The sequence below is a fragment of the Echiichthys vipera genome (assembly GCF_963691815.1).
Source record: "Echiichthys vipera genome assembly, chromosome: 2".
NCBI classification, from domain to species: Eukaryota; Metazoa; Chordata; class Actinopteri; order Perciformes; family Trachinidae; genus Echiichthys; species Echiichthys vipera.
In genome coordinates, this window is record NC_139827.1 from 15,300,320 (window position 1) to 15,318,146 (window position 17,827).

Below are 17,827 nucleotides of genomic sequence, written 5' to 3' on the forward strand. Positions count from 1 at the left end.
AATAAGGGGAGGTTTGGGTTTTCTGTAACAGGTTGGAGATGAGTGCTTGAGTGCTTAGAAGTTAACTTAGTGCAGCACAACCAGCAATACTGTTGTTTTTTCTTTTATTTCTTTTATTCTTCTTCCTTATCAAAACCTGGTGCCTTCATTACCCACAGTGCAACTCGACTGCTAACAGTTTGATTAGACATCCACGTGTGTGATGCTAGTAGTATCTCACTGTCTGATTTTCTCCCCTATCGGTCAAGACAGATGTCCGTCCTCCATAGAGCTGGGCCTGTTTGACGTTTTTGCCTTTGTACTCAACCAGGGAATTGTTGGGTCTATGTAAATCATAAATAAGTGAGTGTGGTCTATACCTAGTCTGTAAAGTGTCCTGAGATAACTTTTATGATTTGGCACTGTAAATAAAATTGAATTGAATTGAATTGGATTGTATCTAATGTAGCCTTGAGCTGCTAGTCTCCAGCAGAAAATAGGAGGAGCTACAGAGGTCTGGTAAGCTCACTTCTTTCTCCACAGCCCAAGAGTTTTGAAGTCTGAAGACTACAAGTGTAGAACCACTGTCAACAGACTTTGACTTGAAAAAAAAACAGTAGGGGTTAAAATGAACTAATCATCCACTCAGAGGAATCTACAGCCAGGTCTTTTTATGTAAATTCCTTTGATTCAATCAGAAATGAGTCTCTCATGTTTTGTTTAGCCCTTGTGTAATGGCATCTCTGAAGCTAAATTAGACCTAGAGTACATGGAGTCAAACAAAATGGTGGGATGTTGTATCCGGACTTTCGTGCCAGAGGAGTCCCGGCCTCCTCATCCATAAAACTGCCCTGATTATTACCGCTCCCAAATAGCACTTATCAGGGTTGGTATCAGCTCAAAATATTCCATCCATGGCTTGAAATTAAATTGAAACCATCACACATCAATGGACATTCCGGTGCAGAGAACTAAGTAACACAGAGTCAAGCAAAAACCAGACTAGAGATCTAAAGAGGCGACCACCCCCCACCCTCAAACCTGGCTGAAATGCCATGCTGCGGGAGGTTATGAAATATTAAATATCCTCTCAGGGGGCAAAACAGAGATAGAGAGAGAGAGAGAAAGATCGATTCATAAGTGGTAGCGACATTGGCGGCGCGATTGATTCATGCTCAGGAGATGGCAGTGGGTGCATCCTACTGACAATCTCCTGTCCTCTGCACGTCCATCACGTCCTACTGGTGTCCTTTCTGTGTGTGTGTGTGTGTGTGGTTGGGTGACAGTGGATGGTTTTTGGGATGAGCTTTTAAAAACCTTTCTTGCATGTTTGACAAGAGCAGACAGAGTTGCCTTCGCTTGCTTGCTCTTTATTCCATCTTATCTTACCATTTTAGGTCAGCGGGGTATTTTATCTTCTGTTTCTTCATACTTCTTCCAGCTCCACACACACACACACACACACACACACACACACACACACACACACACACACACACACACACACACACACACACACACACACACACACACACACACACACACACACAGAGAGTCCAGTAACTCAAAGTGGGCGTCACAGACACTGAAACCAACAAGCAGGTGGACAGTCACTGTAAAAGGCTTTTAATGGATCGTGCTATGTGAATATAAAATTCAGGACATTTCTTTGGAAACATTTAATTAAATACATTAATGTTTCAAAGGATGTCCTCCTTTATATAGTTGAAGAACATCTGAAAGATAAACTTCATTGCCAAGCAAGAGAGAGAATGAAAATGAAAGTCAGACTGAGAGGAACATGGAGGAATAGTGGAGGGGCCTTAGTGGAGAGGTTCGCTAATGAAGATTAGGGTGAAATGAGGACTACGGAAGTTAATGGAAGTTAGACTATAAATGCTGCAGGATTTAGGTTTCACATTCTGAAGCATAAAAGAGGAATTCAAGAAGTGCATAAATGTTTAATTAAATGACCGTCATATTCCATAATTGTATATCTTTTATTTTTAGGACTGTATTAAAAGAGGTGAAAGTAAATGCTCAGAGTCTGAGGCCCCGGGGGAAAAAATAACATCACAATGACTTTTTTTTCAATCAAACACAGATGAATAGTTTTTGGACCACAATGGACCTCTGTGGAACAGATGAATGAACTATATCAGGCTGTAGATACACAGACAATACTCAATCAATTCATAGTTAGTTTAAGCTCCTAAATTGGATTTGTTGACAAAGAGAAAAATATAGAATACTGTATTGCCAGCCTTATCCTTATAAAGCTGAAGTTGGTAACTTTTTATGAATAATGTTTATTTTTTTCATATTTACTGAAACGGTCACTATATCCTGACAGCACAAGAGAGGATAATACATATCAGTGAATGAGGGGGATCGGTTTGTCAAAAGAAAGCACATTTTTTGGCTCTGTGAAAACAAGAACTGTATCTCTACCTCCATTTTCTGTTCCTGTCTGCTCTCAAAGCCCTATCTGTATGCTCCTAATGACATGTGCTAGTTTCCACCACGCCCGAAGAAAACAACCACTCGGTGCAGAGGAGCCTGAAAAAAAAAATGCGTAGCCTCTACACCAAGGTCTGTTCTCTCATCTTGATCCAATTGTACTCACCTATGGGAGCCGCCATCTTGTCAGACTTTGACTCCGCCTTATTTCCTCTTACCAAAAAGGGCCATTGATGTGACGTTGTGGGGAGGGAGAGACGTCCATCTAGCTGACGTATACCTCCGAGGCTAAGTGATGGCCAGCGGCTAGCTGTCAGACAAGAGGCCGCGCGCCCCGACTAAAAGTTTTCATGGTCAATGTCAACTGATTCGTCACATCTTGCCTATAGTTGACTGATCGTCAAATCAGTTTTTTTCTTTTGCTCATGAAAAACCCTCTGATCCGGGGGGGCAAGCCATGGACATAGCGCAGACAGCAGTGGGTGCCTTTGAGTCCAGCACTGCACTGTCACACGTGTCAGGCAGAGGGTTACTGAGAGATGTGATTTCTGATTTCTGATAGGGGCATCTTATTAAAAGTATTTGTTGTTATAAAATAAATATGTTATATGCATAAATGTGTTTTGTTTGTATCTTTGTTTGACAATAGCTGACGGTATATTTAGAATTGTAGTTTCGCTTTTACAGCGCTGTGTAAGACTGTTTCAGATCGAACGTCTATAATGAAAAAGAACTAATGGGCAAATATTCAAATGAAATGATGCTGAAGATTAAACAGTAGCAGAGTGTTGTATTTCTGGTGCCCAAATAGATTTAATGCCCAGCCAAGATGCGCTCTGACAGTGCCTGATCCTAGATAGTACAACTTAGTATAAGAGGAGGAGGGAGGTTATTCCTGCACACTAAGTAGATAGATTAAAAGCACATAAGATATTTTCACATCTTTAGCAACAGTATTTATTAAAAGGCTTATATTTACACCCAAATAGGCTATTTATCATGGTTTATTGGGAGAAACCAAGCACCTATATGTAAAATCAGTCATTCAGCACCCCCAGAGCCAGAATGGAATAATCCGATGTTTCATAACCACATTTTGCGCATTTTCTGACTATACGACTATGAGATTGGCAGTCGAATGAGGCTTGAGATTACTAAACAGGTTACAACAATACGTCTACAAGACTCATTCAGATTTAAGTGCCCTTTGTTGAAATGTGTCTGTAAAATCTACCTAGGACAGACCCGATTCCTTCGCTGAAGTGAACTGTTGGGATTTTCAGTGGAGCGGGAGTTTATGAGGACATCAACCAGTCTTACGTATGAGTGATCACGTTTCAGTTTGAAGTTCTCAGCTTGTCCTTCGATATACAATTATTCCTTGTCTTCCCCAGAATGCCAAGTACAAGATCAACAACGCTGCTTCTTTTCTTTCAGGACGAGAGGCTCTGGCACTGGCCAGCCTGAAGCTAAACTCCTCTGAAAGTGCGTGCAAACATCCTCACAAGACCCATCCTCTTTAACGACTAATGAATTCTCTCCCCCTATAATGAAGTAATGAATTCAATTGAATCCATGTTCTCATCAGTCAATATGTTTATTTCTCTAAATCAATATTTGCATTTCTAGTGTGCAAATGACAGAGAGATGAGAAGTGGCTCGCTAGACTCTGCTACCAAGCCAGATTTTGCTGTCAGAGCTCAGCCGGGGTCTCGTCTGAGGCTGCTTATTTTCTGTTATGCCTTTTGTTTTGGACCGACTGGCATCTCCATAGTAACAGCCAGAGAGTGGCGGGTCTGGTTGCACTCGGGCACTGCATGAAATGGAGTGGGAACATGCAGTGCTCTTCAGATAGGGATAGGCCAAAGATCAGAGAAAGTAAGAGTGAAGCTATTAACTTTTAGTCATCACAACAATAAATGAATATCAGTGGATAATGGGGGGTCGGTTTGTCAAAAGAAAGCACATGCCGAGTTGGACAATTTTTTTGGCTCTGCTAGAGTCAGAGTTAATGCACCAAGCAGAGCTTTTGGACAGGGGAAGTGACAGTGGAGAAGGGGTTATGGTGGTGGGGAGAGAGCAGATGAGCAGAGCATGAAAGGTGCTAAAATGCCTGTGCTTTCCTCCTTTATCTCCCAGACTGCCTTGTTTCTGTAAGCCAGCTTTGAATAGGCCGAATTAGCAGCAGCCGTCCGTTGCTGAAAGAATAGGGGTGAGTCAGCCGGTTTACTGCGTGGACAGCGGTTCTTTCATTCCTCTCCTTCTCTGGACCGCTGCGTGCCCCTCCTCTATCTCTCTGAGTCAGTCCCTATGTCACTCTGACAGTGTCCAGATTCTCAAATGTGAGAATGTACAGCTTTTCTCTGTTTCTCAAACTCAATTGAATATATTTGTGTTTTTTACATGTTAATCTGAAACTAAATATTAGATATCCCATTTTAAGGTTCATACTTTCATTTTCATACTTACATGTTTACTTATTCAGTGTATTCTGATTGTCTGAAAATACCTGTATTCACCCTTTGTCTGAAACGCTACATTTAAGCGCCTGTCTCTTTAGCATATTACCTTCGTGGAAATTGTTAGTTGCAACCACACATATTTTGTTACTTTGTTATTTGGGTAAAATGATAAGGCACTCTATTATTTTACAATGGTCATTTTAGGACTTATTTTGTCACGCTCAGCTTGGTCAGATTCACCCAAACCTTCATCAGTCTAAGCTGTACTTTGTCAGCCTCAGCTGAACTTACGCATTGTTAAAGCCATAGTGAAATTCTGAAATTCCTCTATTTACTAGTTTTGGGATCATAAACACTCAACATTCCGGTAGTAATTATGATTTGGACTTTCTGACAAATCTGACTAAGTTCATTTGAGCCTGAAGTTGTATTCTGAGCTAACTTTATAGCTGAACCAGACAATGTGAGTCCTCTGGTGCCATCACCAGGCCAAACTATATATTTTCCCCCCATCAGTATTACAGAGTTTAATAGCTTCATGGGGTGACTAGCATGACTGTAGACTTTTATTCTTAATACTGTAGGTTGCACATATTTTTTTTCACGAGTCACGAGCTAAACTGTGATGACACCCTGCTGACACTCTGTGGCCTTCCCTTTTTATCATATTTCTTCTCTCTAGCCCTTTATATCATCTTGTTGACCCCATTCAACCTCTGCACACTGTTATATGAGAAGGGAAGATTAAGGTCTTTTAGCACAGCTTGATTTTCTTTGAGAAGCTATTTAATTAGAAAAATGAGCTGAAATTAACAAATCTCCAGTCAGTCACAAGACATTGTTGACAAACTCTCAGGGCTAAGGCGCACACACGCTCACTTTTATTAAAAGCTGGCCTGTGCTTATATGAGTGCCGTTCAAATGCTCTGGTGGCAGGCACTCTCTAGTAGACAGGAGTGCATCTGGGTGTCTCGTGAAGCAGCTACTGTATGTCAACATTGGCTCGCACTAATTTGCACACTCAGTGGGAGATGTCATCTCTTCCTGCAGGAGATCGAAAACATCAAGCTGATACCAGCTGCCTAAAGGCTACTTCAGCACAGAACACACAAACACACACACACACACACACACACACACACACACACACACACACACACACACACACACACACACACACACACACACACACACACACACACAAAGACAATCAAATTTAATGAAGGTGAGCAGAAAACAATATTCTGTTGTAAATTCACGTGGAAACTTGAGGACATTCTTAGAAAAAAATGTATCATGGTCTTCTAGATCTGATATTAAGTTTGATCTTAAACTTACTTCTACAGATGGGTATAAGGTGCATTTAGGTGTTGTCACTTATTTGAAAACCTAGATGGATCAGACATAGAAATGTGGCAACAAATGTTTGAGTCTTAGAACTACCATGGTCACTGCTCTGGCTCTGCTCAGGACTTTGTTTCACTGCTATTATCTTGGAAATTTCTCCAGACCTTCATCATTTGAGCCAAGGGGGTATGGCTACCTGAGATTACATGTCTGGTAGCTCTGGCTGAATTAGACATTTCCGGATCACAGTGCTTTGTCTAGCTGTGGTAAAAACGTGTTTGGGAGAAGAACCATGGCAGCATCTCAAATTCATTCCCACCCATTCAAGTTTTTGTCATGCTCTGCTTTCATGGTTTTGCTTTGTCACCTCAGCGTGTGAACGTCCTTGCTTTGTGGCCACGAGCCGAAAGACCGTTTAATGGTAGTCCTTTTGTGAGAAATCCTGACTATTATGAGTCTGCCTGAATGCACAGTTGGAGCTGCATGCCTGTATGTGTGAGAAAGCGAAAGGCAGAAAGGGAGCAGCGTGTGTAGACCCATATGAGTGAATATATAATGCATCTGTGCGTGAATGCTTTTGTATACGTGTGAGTGTGTGTAGGGAGAGCTCAGAGCAATTGCTGGCAGCTAAGGTGAACGTGTTAAGTCCCTTGAGCCAGCCAGTTGATTAGAAATGTGGTTTGAGACAATAACTGAATCAGTGTCTTTCTTCAGTCGGACGCCATTTATTTTCTCAGAGATTTTTTTGGTCTTAATAAGAGAGGTGTTTTTTCTCCCTAATAGCAGCTTTGGTCGCTCAGCCCGCTGACTTAGTAAGTAGCATTATTAAAAGTCACATTTTTACAGCAGAACTGTTACTTTCCAGCTGACATTAAAAATGTGAATTTGGTTAGTGTTAAGTGTTAAAATATTAATTTGCTGGCACCAAGAGTTGTAAAAAACACACTGTAGCTGCCGCTGAAATGTAAGCCTACAGGACTGAAAAAGGTAAACAAGTGAAAGAATAGGGTATGTTAAAACGATACTCCAGGCAAAGTATCGCTCCTTAGTTCACACACTCACCTGCCGTGGATGTGGACGGCTGTTGTAAAATATTTGTAGTTTACCTTGTCACAGAGAAAGGAGGCTGTAATAGTCAGCTGGGATCCTTCAACCCCCCCCCCCCCCCCCCCCCACACACACACACACACACACGCACACACACACACCTTCAAATATACAACCGCACACAGCAAGCCAAACTCCCACTCACTCCCCTGCACGCTGTAGAGGAGCAACGTCTCACATGAATGCGTGCCATAGGGAATCAGCAGGGCTTTGATAACAACGTATGTTTTCATGTAGGGATTTGAGTGTGGAGATTCTCTGGAGAGAAGCAGTGCCTTTGCCAGAGGCACAGGGCCAAGAAGAGTTACAGTGGCTGCACTGGAGAAATGTTTCACTGATCACAGAATTGAGTCCCTAACCGAGGTGAGGTTTCTGAGGAGCAGAAGAAAAGATCTAAGGTCACACTGAAGTCCCTTTTTATTATATGCCAACCAAATATCCTGCATTTCCTTGCTGATGTGAGGGGGGACAACTGCATTGTCACACCGCGATGCTGGGTGCCAATAATCAGCACCCGTGTTGTTTTGCAGTTAGCCGTAATCTTCCGTGTTGTGATGTCCTTCAGGGGTGCAGTAGAGACAGGGAGGAAGGATGAGAAGACAGCAGCATATGAAAGCTGCTGGTGCGGGAAGATGGGTTTGATGCAGCTGCGCAGGATCCCAAGACATCCAGTGAAGCAATCTGATCTTGGTTTTTAGCCTAGCTGTCTGCATATAGTACTGGCTAAACACACACACACACACACACACACACACACACACGCACACACACACACACACACAAACACTCCAACACTCCATTTTCCATTTAAATGGTTACTGTAGTGCCACTTTGTTTGATATGTGAGGAAAATCAGCCAATAGGTTTCACTGATATCATATATTATTACATTATTACATCACAGTTATTACATAGAAGAGCCGACTGAAGCACTAGCATGACTTATCTCTAATTTGACAACACAGTGGCTGTGGCTGTACATCCTTGAAGTTTATTTGTATGCACAGGCCCTGGAAATCCTTCATTCTAGTGTGTGCAGAAAGCACAACGTTCTCACTGATACACAATACCCATGAGTCCTCTCTGCTCCTGTGATGCGATAACGCCGAGCTCTGCTGATGGCGGTGATTTGTACCCGTTTGACCTCTCATCAAGTAAACAGAAAGGGAGAACAAAACAGTTGCAGGACACAATGTTCTTTTCAATGTGACCTTAGCTCTTTTTTAACACATCTGAAACACTCTGAAAACTTGTAGAGTGGGAATGGCTTTGCTGCCAATGCTGAAAAGTAGTTTATTTTAGAGCACTGGTGTAATAATAGAAACTGACTCAGTCTACCAAAATTACAATCACTGCTCATCACAAATAATGCAGTTCTCCTTCTCAAAGGTATGGATCCCAGAACCCATTGCTACATGACCTCCAGACTTTTGGGTCATACACTATATTAGATCAGTTCTTTGTGCTTTAATCGACCAGCACCTGGCCTGGTGGGCAAAGAAATAAATAAAACTGACTCTAAACACAAAGACATGAGAAAAATAGAACTATCCCTAGCTACAAATAAAAGCAGAAAAAGAGCTTTTCTTTTGAGCCTTTGAATAAATCCCCCTCATCTTTTCCTCAGATGCCTGATGTAATTGTCACTTTTTATAACTCCACTCGTTGCTCTACTACTAAATTTTTCTAAAGGCAGCTCATCTACAGTTTGACACTACAGTCATTAAGAGAATATGGACACTATAGCTACAGCTGGAGCATGGTGAGCTCTGAAAACCAGGCCGTATAAGTAAATCTAAAGAAATTCATTATACTGCCGTGGGCATGTAGATGCCGTCGGTAATTTTGTCCCCGAGCAACAGGAACGTGGCCTAGATCTGTTAGCATTCATAGTTTTTTTGGATAACATCCAGTTTGACAATTGAACAGCTTAGCATCTGAATATTAGTATTCACTCGTTATTGCTGCGTCCAGCCCCCGCATCTATTTTTGGCAGACGATAGCAGAGCTTGAACAACGTTGTGGAGGTATTATTCCCTCGTCGCTAAATAAGAAGGCACAGTACAGTACACTCAGTGCTCTCTCTTTCTCTCTCTCTCTCTCTCTCTCTCTCTCTCTCTCTCTCTCTCTCTCTCTCTCTCTCTCTCTCTCTCTCTCTATCTATCTCTCTCTCTCTCTCTCTCTCTCTATCTCTATCTCTATCTCTATCTATCTATCTATCTATCTATCTATCTATCTATCGATCTTTGAATAAACTAAAGTTTTATTTTCCACTTTTTAAAAATGTTTTTAATCTTAATCACATTATTATTATTATTTGGTCTGTTACACCTGAAGTATTTATTGTACTCATTCATGCACACTGGACATGGCGCTTCAAAGAGACATTATGACAAATGTTTCAGACGAACTTGAATCGCTCTGGTGATTCCTTTTTCTTTATTTTTAGGCCACACTGTGACTGATGAAAAAGTTCCTTGTTCCCATATGTTGATTGGGGGGAATGAGGCCAGGGTTTCCATGGTGATGCTTGTAACCCAGTCTGTCTCTGAGGGTCTGAGGATTGTTCTCCATTGTCCTCCAGAGAAGAGATGGAGAAAAGAGGGCGAAATTGAGATAAAGAGAGGCGGTCACGGCTCTGCTTGTGATATAAGAATGACAACAATACACATTGTTATTCAAATAGCGCATTTGTTGTTTTTCATGTTTACCATGTTCACCAATCCATGCAGAGTATAAATCTAGCACTTGATTCAGTGAAAATATGGTTCAATGGAGGTGAATTGTGATTGTGATTGCGAGAGATTTTAAAAATCTAACTCAAAATCATGTGCGGTACATCCTATATTCAGAAAATCTGCATCTCATGTATGCAAAATACAAAATATCTTTTGGCTTTTTTACTCTGGCACCAAACTCTCTGCACCCTAAGTGAGACTGATGCTCACCAGCACAAAAAGGAAATGGAAGTCAACTTCAAATAGCCCCTGCTGCACCATATGGTCCCCAGGTGCAGATGAATTCCTTTTCCAATCTCTGTTGCTCACACAGGCCTTCTAAACTGTCCATTACAAGTGATATGCTGCGCTAAGATAGAGGCACCACCTTCTGTTTTTTTTTTAACACATCGCTGTTATTTGTTGCCTTAATTCTGCTTTTATCTTACATTCAGCATAAGACCACATCGAGTTGCATTTTTTTCACTTATTGCTTGAACAGGCGGCTGAGATGTGAGCGTTTGGAAATACTCGCCCAAACAAACACCACCACAACTCTCAGTGGAGTTGACTCTTGGTTGCCAGACACAGAAGCGCTAATTGGAAATCTTGTCTTGTGGTTTCACTATGTAACAAAAGATAGCGATATTCATCCATCCATCCATCTTCAACCGATGTCCCTAACGGGGTCGCGGGAGGCTGGAGCCGATCCCAGCTGACATCGGGCGTAAGGCGGGGTACACCCTGGACAGGGCGCCAGTCTATCACAGGGCACATAGAGACAAACGGAGACAGACAACCATTCACACTCACACCTACATGCAATTTAGAGTCACCAATTAACCTAACACATGCATGTCTTTGGTCTGTGGGAGGAAGCCAGAGAACCCGGACAAAACCCACGCAGACTCTACTCTACGCTTCACCATTGAAGTCAGTAGAAGCTGAGCGTTCGACTCTGTATATCGTCACGCTGTGGGGATGAATGAGAAGGAAGTTGCGCCGTTTACCTCTGATAGGAAGCTGATTCTGAAAAAAAGACGAAGGTTTTCTAGCGCGTATTTAGTCAATGAAATGTTCACACAGCAGCACATTCAGTATTTCACCCCTTTTTTTGGGGGGGGTTGACATTTTAGGGGAAGCTTACTGTAGCTTCCCTTGCTGTCTTAGAGTAATTGCCACTGGTGTGGTGATTATGTACGACAAATAGCCCATAACTCTGCAGAGGATGCCTGTTAAGCCTCCTGAATCCTGTTCCTAAAAAATAGAATATTGTTTCTGTTCACATTTTTATACATTTCCGCTCCACTGCTCATCCAGCTTAAAGTCATATATTAAATTGGTAATCTGGCATTTAAGTCTAATGTAACACCCTTTCAAAACACGACTTCTGGGTCCAAACCCTCCGATGAAACAAAACAGAAAACAATGACCGAACATGTGAACAATTACAATTGCCTCTTTTTTCAGTGAGACACCTTTTTCTTCGAGAGGAAAGAGGTAAAATGACAATTATGTTTTTTTTTTAAAACCTAGATCTAGGAACACAGATCTAGTAACACAGCTCTGCGGTATTGCAGAAATGCGTGGCTTGGACCAACTTGGACCTGGAAATCGTATTTTGATAGGGCGTTACATCACGACAGCCGAAAGGATACAGGATGTCTATCGATACTATTAGACAACAGACCAACACTCTTATTTTTTCCTTTCTTCAACCATGATGGGCAGTATGACTCCAAGGCAAAAGTACATGTAGCAGGGAGTCATCAATATGTCCACAAGGTCCTAGTTTAGTCTTGTGTTGAGTTTTGTAAGATATCAGTAAGGGTTATCATCGCAAGTTCAAATAGTAAAAAAAGGAATAAAGGGAATTGGACGTTTCAAATGCAGTTTTGAATGGTAAAAAAACAAACTGGTTCAGCCACTGTAGAGATTTCAGTGTCTAAAGTCAAGAATGCTCTCTTGAGGAGGTACAAAAGGTGGGTGATTTCAACTTATTGACCAAGGGAAACATACATTGAACACATGATTTAGGGAAAAACATTTCTGAGAATTGAAAACCCTTTGAAAGGTCTCCTTATTGTGTCATTATGAAGACATTGAGCTGAGGAACATAGATGTCTGGGAACATAGATACGCTCCCTGTAGCAGGAGACCTCAACCAAACTGCTTGTGTGTGCGTGTGCGTACTACCTTGTGTTCACTAACAAGTTCAATATCTACAATACAAGATGGAGATCCAGTAATCTGTTGCTCTGGTTCCTTGAATCACAGTTGTCTATCTTTTATTCATCGCCTTCATTCTTTTATTCTTATATTTATCTCTGAAGTCTGTCTTCCCTCCTGCTGGGTCCGAAACAGCATGCAGGGTATCACAGTCACTGAGTTTATTCAGCAGACATCAGCGTGACACAGAGGACGGTTGACATCTTAAATATTTCTGTAACTCCATTCTGTGTTGACTCTTAATCATTTAAACTTTCCTTCTCTCCTAGACAGATGAATCCCTCGCTGCTCTAACATCTTCTCCACATTTGATTTAATTGTCTGAATGTCTGTTTTTCCTTCTACATCTATATATCTGTCTCTGTTTGATTGTGTCATAGTTTGTTGAAGAAGTACATTTCAGGCAGAAGTGCTGATTCTTACTCATTTCTCAAAACCACGTCATTGCTCTTGGTTTCAGTTTTGTACAGTATATCGTCTCTAAATACTGCAGGCAAATGGCAAAGTCCAAAAGGTTGAGTTAGTCTTTTATATCCCCTTCTGTTCCTTTCTGCAATCAATTCTAGTTAAAGCAATGAAGCACAAGTGCTCCTGGTTCCTGTTAAAGAGAGTTTTCCCTGATCTCATCCTGTGCAACAAAAGGATCTTGTGCCAGTTGCATATCTGATATTAATGCGGGCAAAGAGAGCAAATGCAGATGGTATACACTTCTTGCATACATCCTCAATTTGTACTTTAGACTGAGTATAACTCATTTGTAACAGAAATAGTTTCCTACTGCAGCTTTAATCTATTTATTAGACGGCATTTCAGAAACTAGTTTTCTAAGTGTCTTATTTAATATCATTCTGAGGATGATGATGATGATGATGATGATGATGATGATGATGATGATTATGAAAAAAGAAAAATAAACACCACGTCCACTGAAGTGATTATTTGTCTCTTTGTCTGCAGGGTCCCGGTTCACTGGATGGTCCTTCCAGTCCCAGTTCAGCCAGCACACAGCAGCCTCGAGATCGACACAGTTTTGTCCAGGAACACTTCCAGGCTCAGTACAGGTGAGAAGCATTGGCATGAAAAGCATGCTCAGATAATCAGAACAGGGGTGATTATTCCCTGTTTGTTCCCAGTTCGAGAAAATGTCAAATCAAGTTATTTTTAGTCTCTGTAACATTTAGGAATTGAAGACGTAAACGGCATAACTGAATACTCTATATGTTCAAGTCTGCTCTGGAGTTTTGATCCGGATACCTTGGGAGAACAAGTTTCCAAGAAACATGCAACAAATGAAATTTGTTTTCAGTAGCTGCTGCTCTATGGTGTGATATGTTTTTCTTATGGTATATGATTTTCTCTATATGATGTTTTAAACAAATGAAAACTTTACCTTCGCACAGGCAGGTGTAGGTTAACTTCGCAAATTTTCCGGTTTTTTTTTTTCCTCCAAGCTTGTTTAATAAACCTTTTTCCTCATGTGCTTCCACACCTGCAAATGTTAGAAAATGGTCTTGAATGGTCTTGACTTCCTGGTGAGTTTCTTTCTTTCTTGTGAGTATCTGTCTGTGACCTCAAGGGGTTTATCACGATCTAATAAATTTGACAAAGAAATGTATAAAGTTTTCTGTCAAAAAGCATATAACTCAAAGCTTTTCAGAAGTAGGACAAGAATACATTTTGGAATCTATCCTAAGTTCCTTATCAATTATGCAGTAGGCAGGCTGGATCCCACCAGGCACTAAATTGAATGTCCTGAGGTTGTGTTTGAATAAATAGAGTGCAATACATACCATTAAAGAGAATAAATATTCAGCACAGGTGAGAGCATTTCTTCTCCTCTGTGAATAAGAATCAGTATCTTGAGAAAGTAGGTCAGACAGACCTGTGAGGAATTCAGGATTCATCTTTAGTGCTGCCTTCTGGCTCCCCTTGCTTTATTCACAGAGCAACTGAGGTTATTTGGCTTAATAGTTGATTCTGGACCTTTCAGAAACCTTGTTGGGACATTAACTTATAACAGCACTTTCCTGAACAATGTAACCATGATATGAGATGGTAAATACGGGGAAAATTCAAACAAATTATTGTGTGAAATTGCTCATTTGTGATGGGAAAAAATATTCCCTGTCCTTGCAAACTTTTTTAATGAACTTCATCTCAGTGCTTGCTCACTTTTGGCTCAGACTTTCCCATGTGCTAATGGGTCCAGGATACTGAAAACAACAACTGGGCAGGCAGCCAAGGTCACTAATGCACACGTCGTTAATGTCTGATCTATATATTGGAAGGCTTTCATGTCGACTGTTAATGAGGGAGGTCTATCCAAGCTGAAGGTTGGGTGGGCTGTTGGAAGTGCCCTGCAAAGTGCAGTAATAGACATTTCATCAGAATGAGTTATGCACAGTTTTTAGCCTGAAAGTATGCAAGTTAGGATTGATTTGGATAAATATTATATCATGGCAAGCCAGTAAACCATAACATATCATATATGTGCCAACTTTTAATTTCTTGGCACAGCAAGCAAACTTTGAAGCCATTTTTAGTTGTTTACTTTTTTTTGTAGTTACTGCACTTTGCCAGACAGTATAGTTGGTCAACAGGAAATTAATCGGTAACTCATGTAATAATCGATTCATATTTCGGTCATTCTTTGAAGAAAAAATGCCAAATCTAAAATGTGAAGATTTGATGCTTTTCTTTAGTTGGTTTGTTGGTTGGATGGATGGATGGACGGATGGATGGATGGACCTTGAGCTGTGGGAAATTTGTAATTTTTCACTATATTCTGACATCAAGAAAATCTACTCTGTAGAAAATTTATGGATTTTTGCAGAGACAGTTTGTGCGCCTATTTACAGTCAGCACAAGGACTATCAGTGTGGGCATTGAGGGGAGATTTAATAAAGGATGGATCATGCCTAAACCAAAATATAAATGACTTTCAAACAAGAATGAATAATTGTGCATAAACAATATCGGTAACTTCAAATATAAATGACTGTACACCCTGGATAAAGTACATGAAATTAGTCAAACTGCTCTGGGTAGAAAGAGATCATAGTTCTGAGAAGCCTGGAGAATAGTCCTGTCATGTTTGGTCCGTCACACACAGTTGACCCACAGCAGATTAGTGTGGGAGCCAAACAATAAAATCGTCATCCTCCGTTGCTTGTAAAGTATTGACCAGCATGCTGCGAGGTTAACCAGCCATTCATTTGTGGGATTATCCAATTCCCTCATCGGCAGATGATGGATTGAATGCTTAGAATTGGACTGTATCCCTGAGGAGTGTTGTCTCCCATGATGCTCTCTGCCTGACTAATTGAAAACAGCTCATGCTACATCTATTCACCAACGCATTAGAAGAGACAAGCAGTTCTCAGGAGTGAAGATGTCTGTTGAAGATCTCCTTCTGTATCTTTTTTTTTCTGTCTCTCTCTCACTACACACACACACACACACACACACATACACACATACCTCAGCGTTTACAAGACATTCTCAGATCAGCTGGTTATAGTAACAGCACTATATTTACTCCTGAGGCTGTTAGTGACACTGGAGAGGCTCCATAATTGACTTGTAAGCTCTTTTCCCATCATAGCTACAGTTTTATGTAATGTTTTACAATTTAAGAGAAGGATGAGAAGTGGAGTCGACTGTCACATAAACTGGTTAACACATTTCTTCTTGGAACAAAGCCAAAATGTAGCCAAACAGCCAAAGTTGTATTCTCTTTTTTTTTTAGACAAACAGCAGCCATTGTGACCTGCTTATTAATTTAAAAACCTCTTCAGTGGTAAGTTGACCTAAGAGGGTGTGTGTCAATGCCCACTGCTGGAATTTATAGACTAATTCTATATATACTGTATGGTTTAGTATGGTATAGTGTAGTGTATCACCAAATGTTGCACATCCATAGGATTCATTATTTCATTATAAAACATGATAAATTCCCCATCATGGTCTTATTGGATTCAACAATAAAATCACAATGTAAAAACAGTGAACCAACACACACACAAACATGCACGCACACTCACTCCTTACTCCTTAGATTCACACCTCATCCTGAAGTAGAAGTCTGCTTCCTGAGTGCAGTAGCAGCTTATTTTTACAGCTGTTTTCTCCCGGGGAGTCATTTTTAACATCCCAGCTAATAAACTGATCATGTAACCACAAACCTCAAACTCTGGGACTACTAGGTTTACCACCTGAGGTGGTTTGGGTAAGATGTGTATAAATATAGAGATAGGAAGAGAAAAAAAGAAGCAGAAGTGGTGATGTTTCACTGCAGGGTACCTGCCTCGTCAGTGTGGTTGTGTGGGTGTATGTCTCTGGATGAGACGGTTCAAAGCACAGATATGAGAGACAGAACATGCACTTTCATTTTCTGTTATGACATTTATAGTAGCGATTACAGTCGTAAATACGTCAGTGTGAATGCATATACAGTCTTGTATAGCGTTGTATATGGGTATTGTTGGTGTCGCTGCGACAAACGGATACACTTTCTGTTTTTCTCAGAACAAACGTTACCAACAACACAGGACACACCACATTTGTTTACAGACAAAAGCAAGAAACATCCGTAAAAATATGGATAAGAATAACAACTGTAACAATTTTGTTACATAATGATCTAGCTTAGTAGAAACATCTTTCTTTTGTCGGATAACATTACAGTTTCCTCTGTTACTCCCGCTGTTCCACTGTCCTGCATTTACGCTACCTGATGTTAGCTACTGTTAGCTATGTTGTTGAGTTGCCTCTTAGCAAATTGATCTTTGGTAAGCACTGATGCAGTATCAGGTGTGTATTATCTTAATAAGTACAGGTGCAGCTAAAACGCTTTTCTCTTCCTTTGTGCCGTAAAGCAAGTCGTCATTGTCGCGGGAGATTGTACCCGCTTGCATAAACAATTGCAAAGTGAATGTGAGGCTTATAGGGAACCTATCAAAATGCTGGTGGTGTCAAAATTCTGTAGAGCTTTTCAAAGTTTCATTCTAAATGTGTTCAAATGTGATTACTGTTGCAGTGCGTGAATGGCATTAGTTTACTTAGGAAGTAAACAAGGACCAAGGCTGTTGCCTAGCAATGGAAATCCATTAAAAAGGTCTATAGCCTAACATTGTGCAATCAACATTTACTTCATAATGATAAGTTAAAACATAAAAGTTATCTATTGCCACTTTAATTTGATGATTGCTTTTTAATTATTTAATCGTCTATAAAATGTTGACATCTTTAAATTGCTAATTTTCTCCGGACAATGTTTGAAATTAAAATATATTCTATTTACTGCTATGTAAAACGAGAAAGGAAGCAAATTCTCACATTTGAGGAATATAAATGGTCGTAGCATTATAGCTTGAAATGATTGATTGATATTGATTATCAAATTTGTTTTCTGTCAGTCTACTTCTAGATTGATTGGCTAGTCTGCCAACACACACACACACACACACACACACACACACACACACACACACACACACACACACACACACACACACACACACACAC

The 17,827-nt window shown here is 40.6% G+C and overlaps 1 protein-coding gene across 1 annotated transcript in view; it reads left to right on the forward strand.

The window, feature by feature from the left end:
- Window positions 1-17,827, forward strand: part of usp43a (ubiquitin specific peptidase 43a) — a 99,937-nt gene that overhangs the window by 21,823 nt on the left and 60,287 nt on the right. Inside the window, exon 3 of the mRNA XM_083937450.1 lies at window positions 13,259-13,362. Coding sequence (XP_083793576.1) covers window positions 13,259-13,362 — 104 coding nt within the window. The remainder of the gene's footprint in view (window positions 1-13,258; window positions 13,363-17,827) is intronic.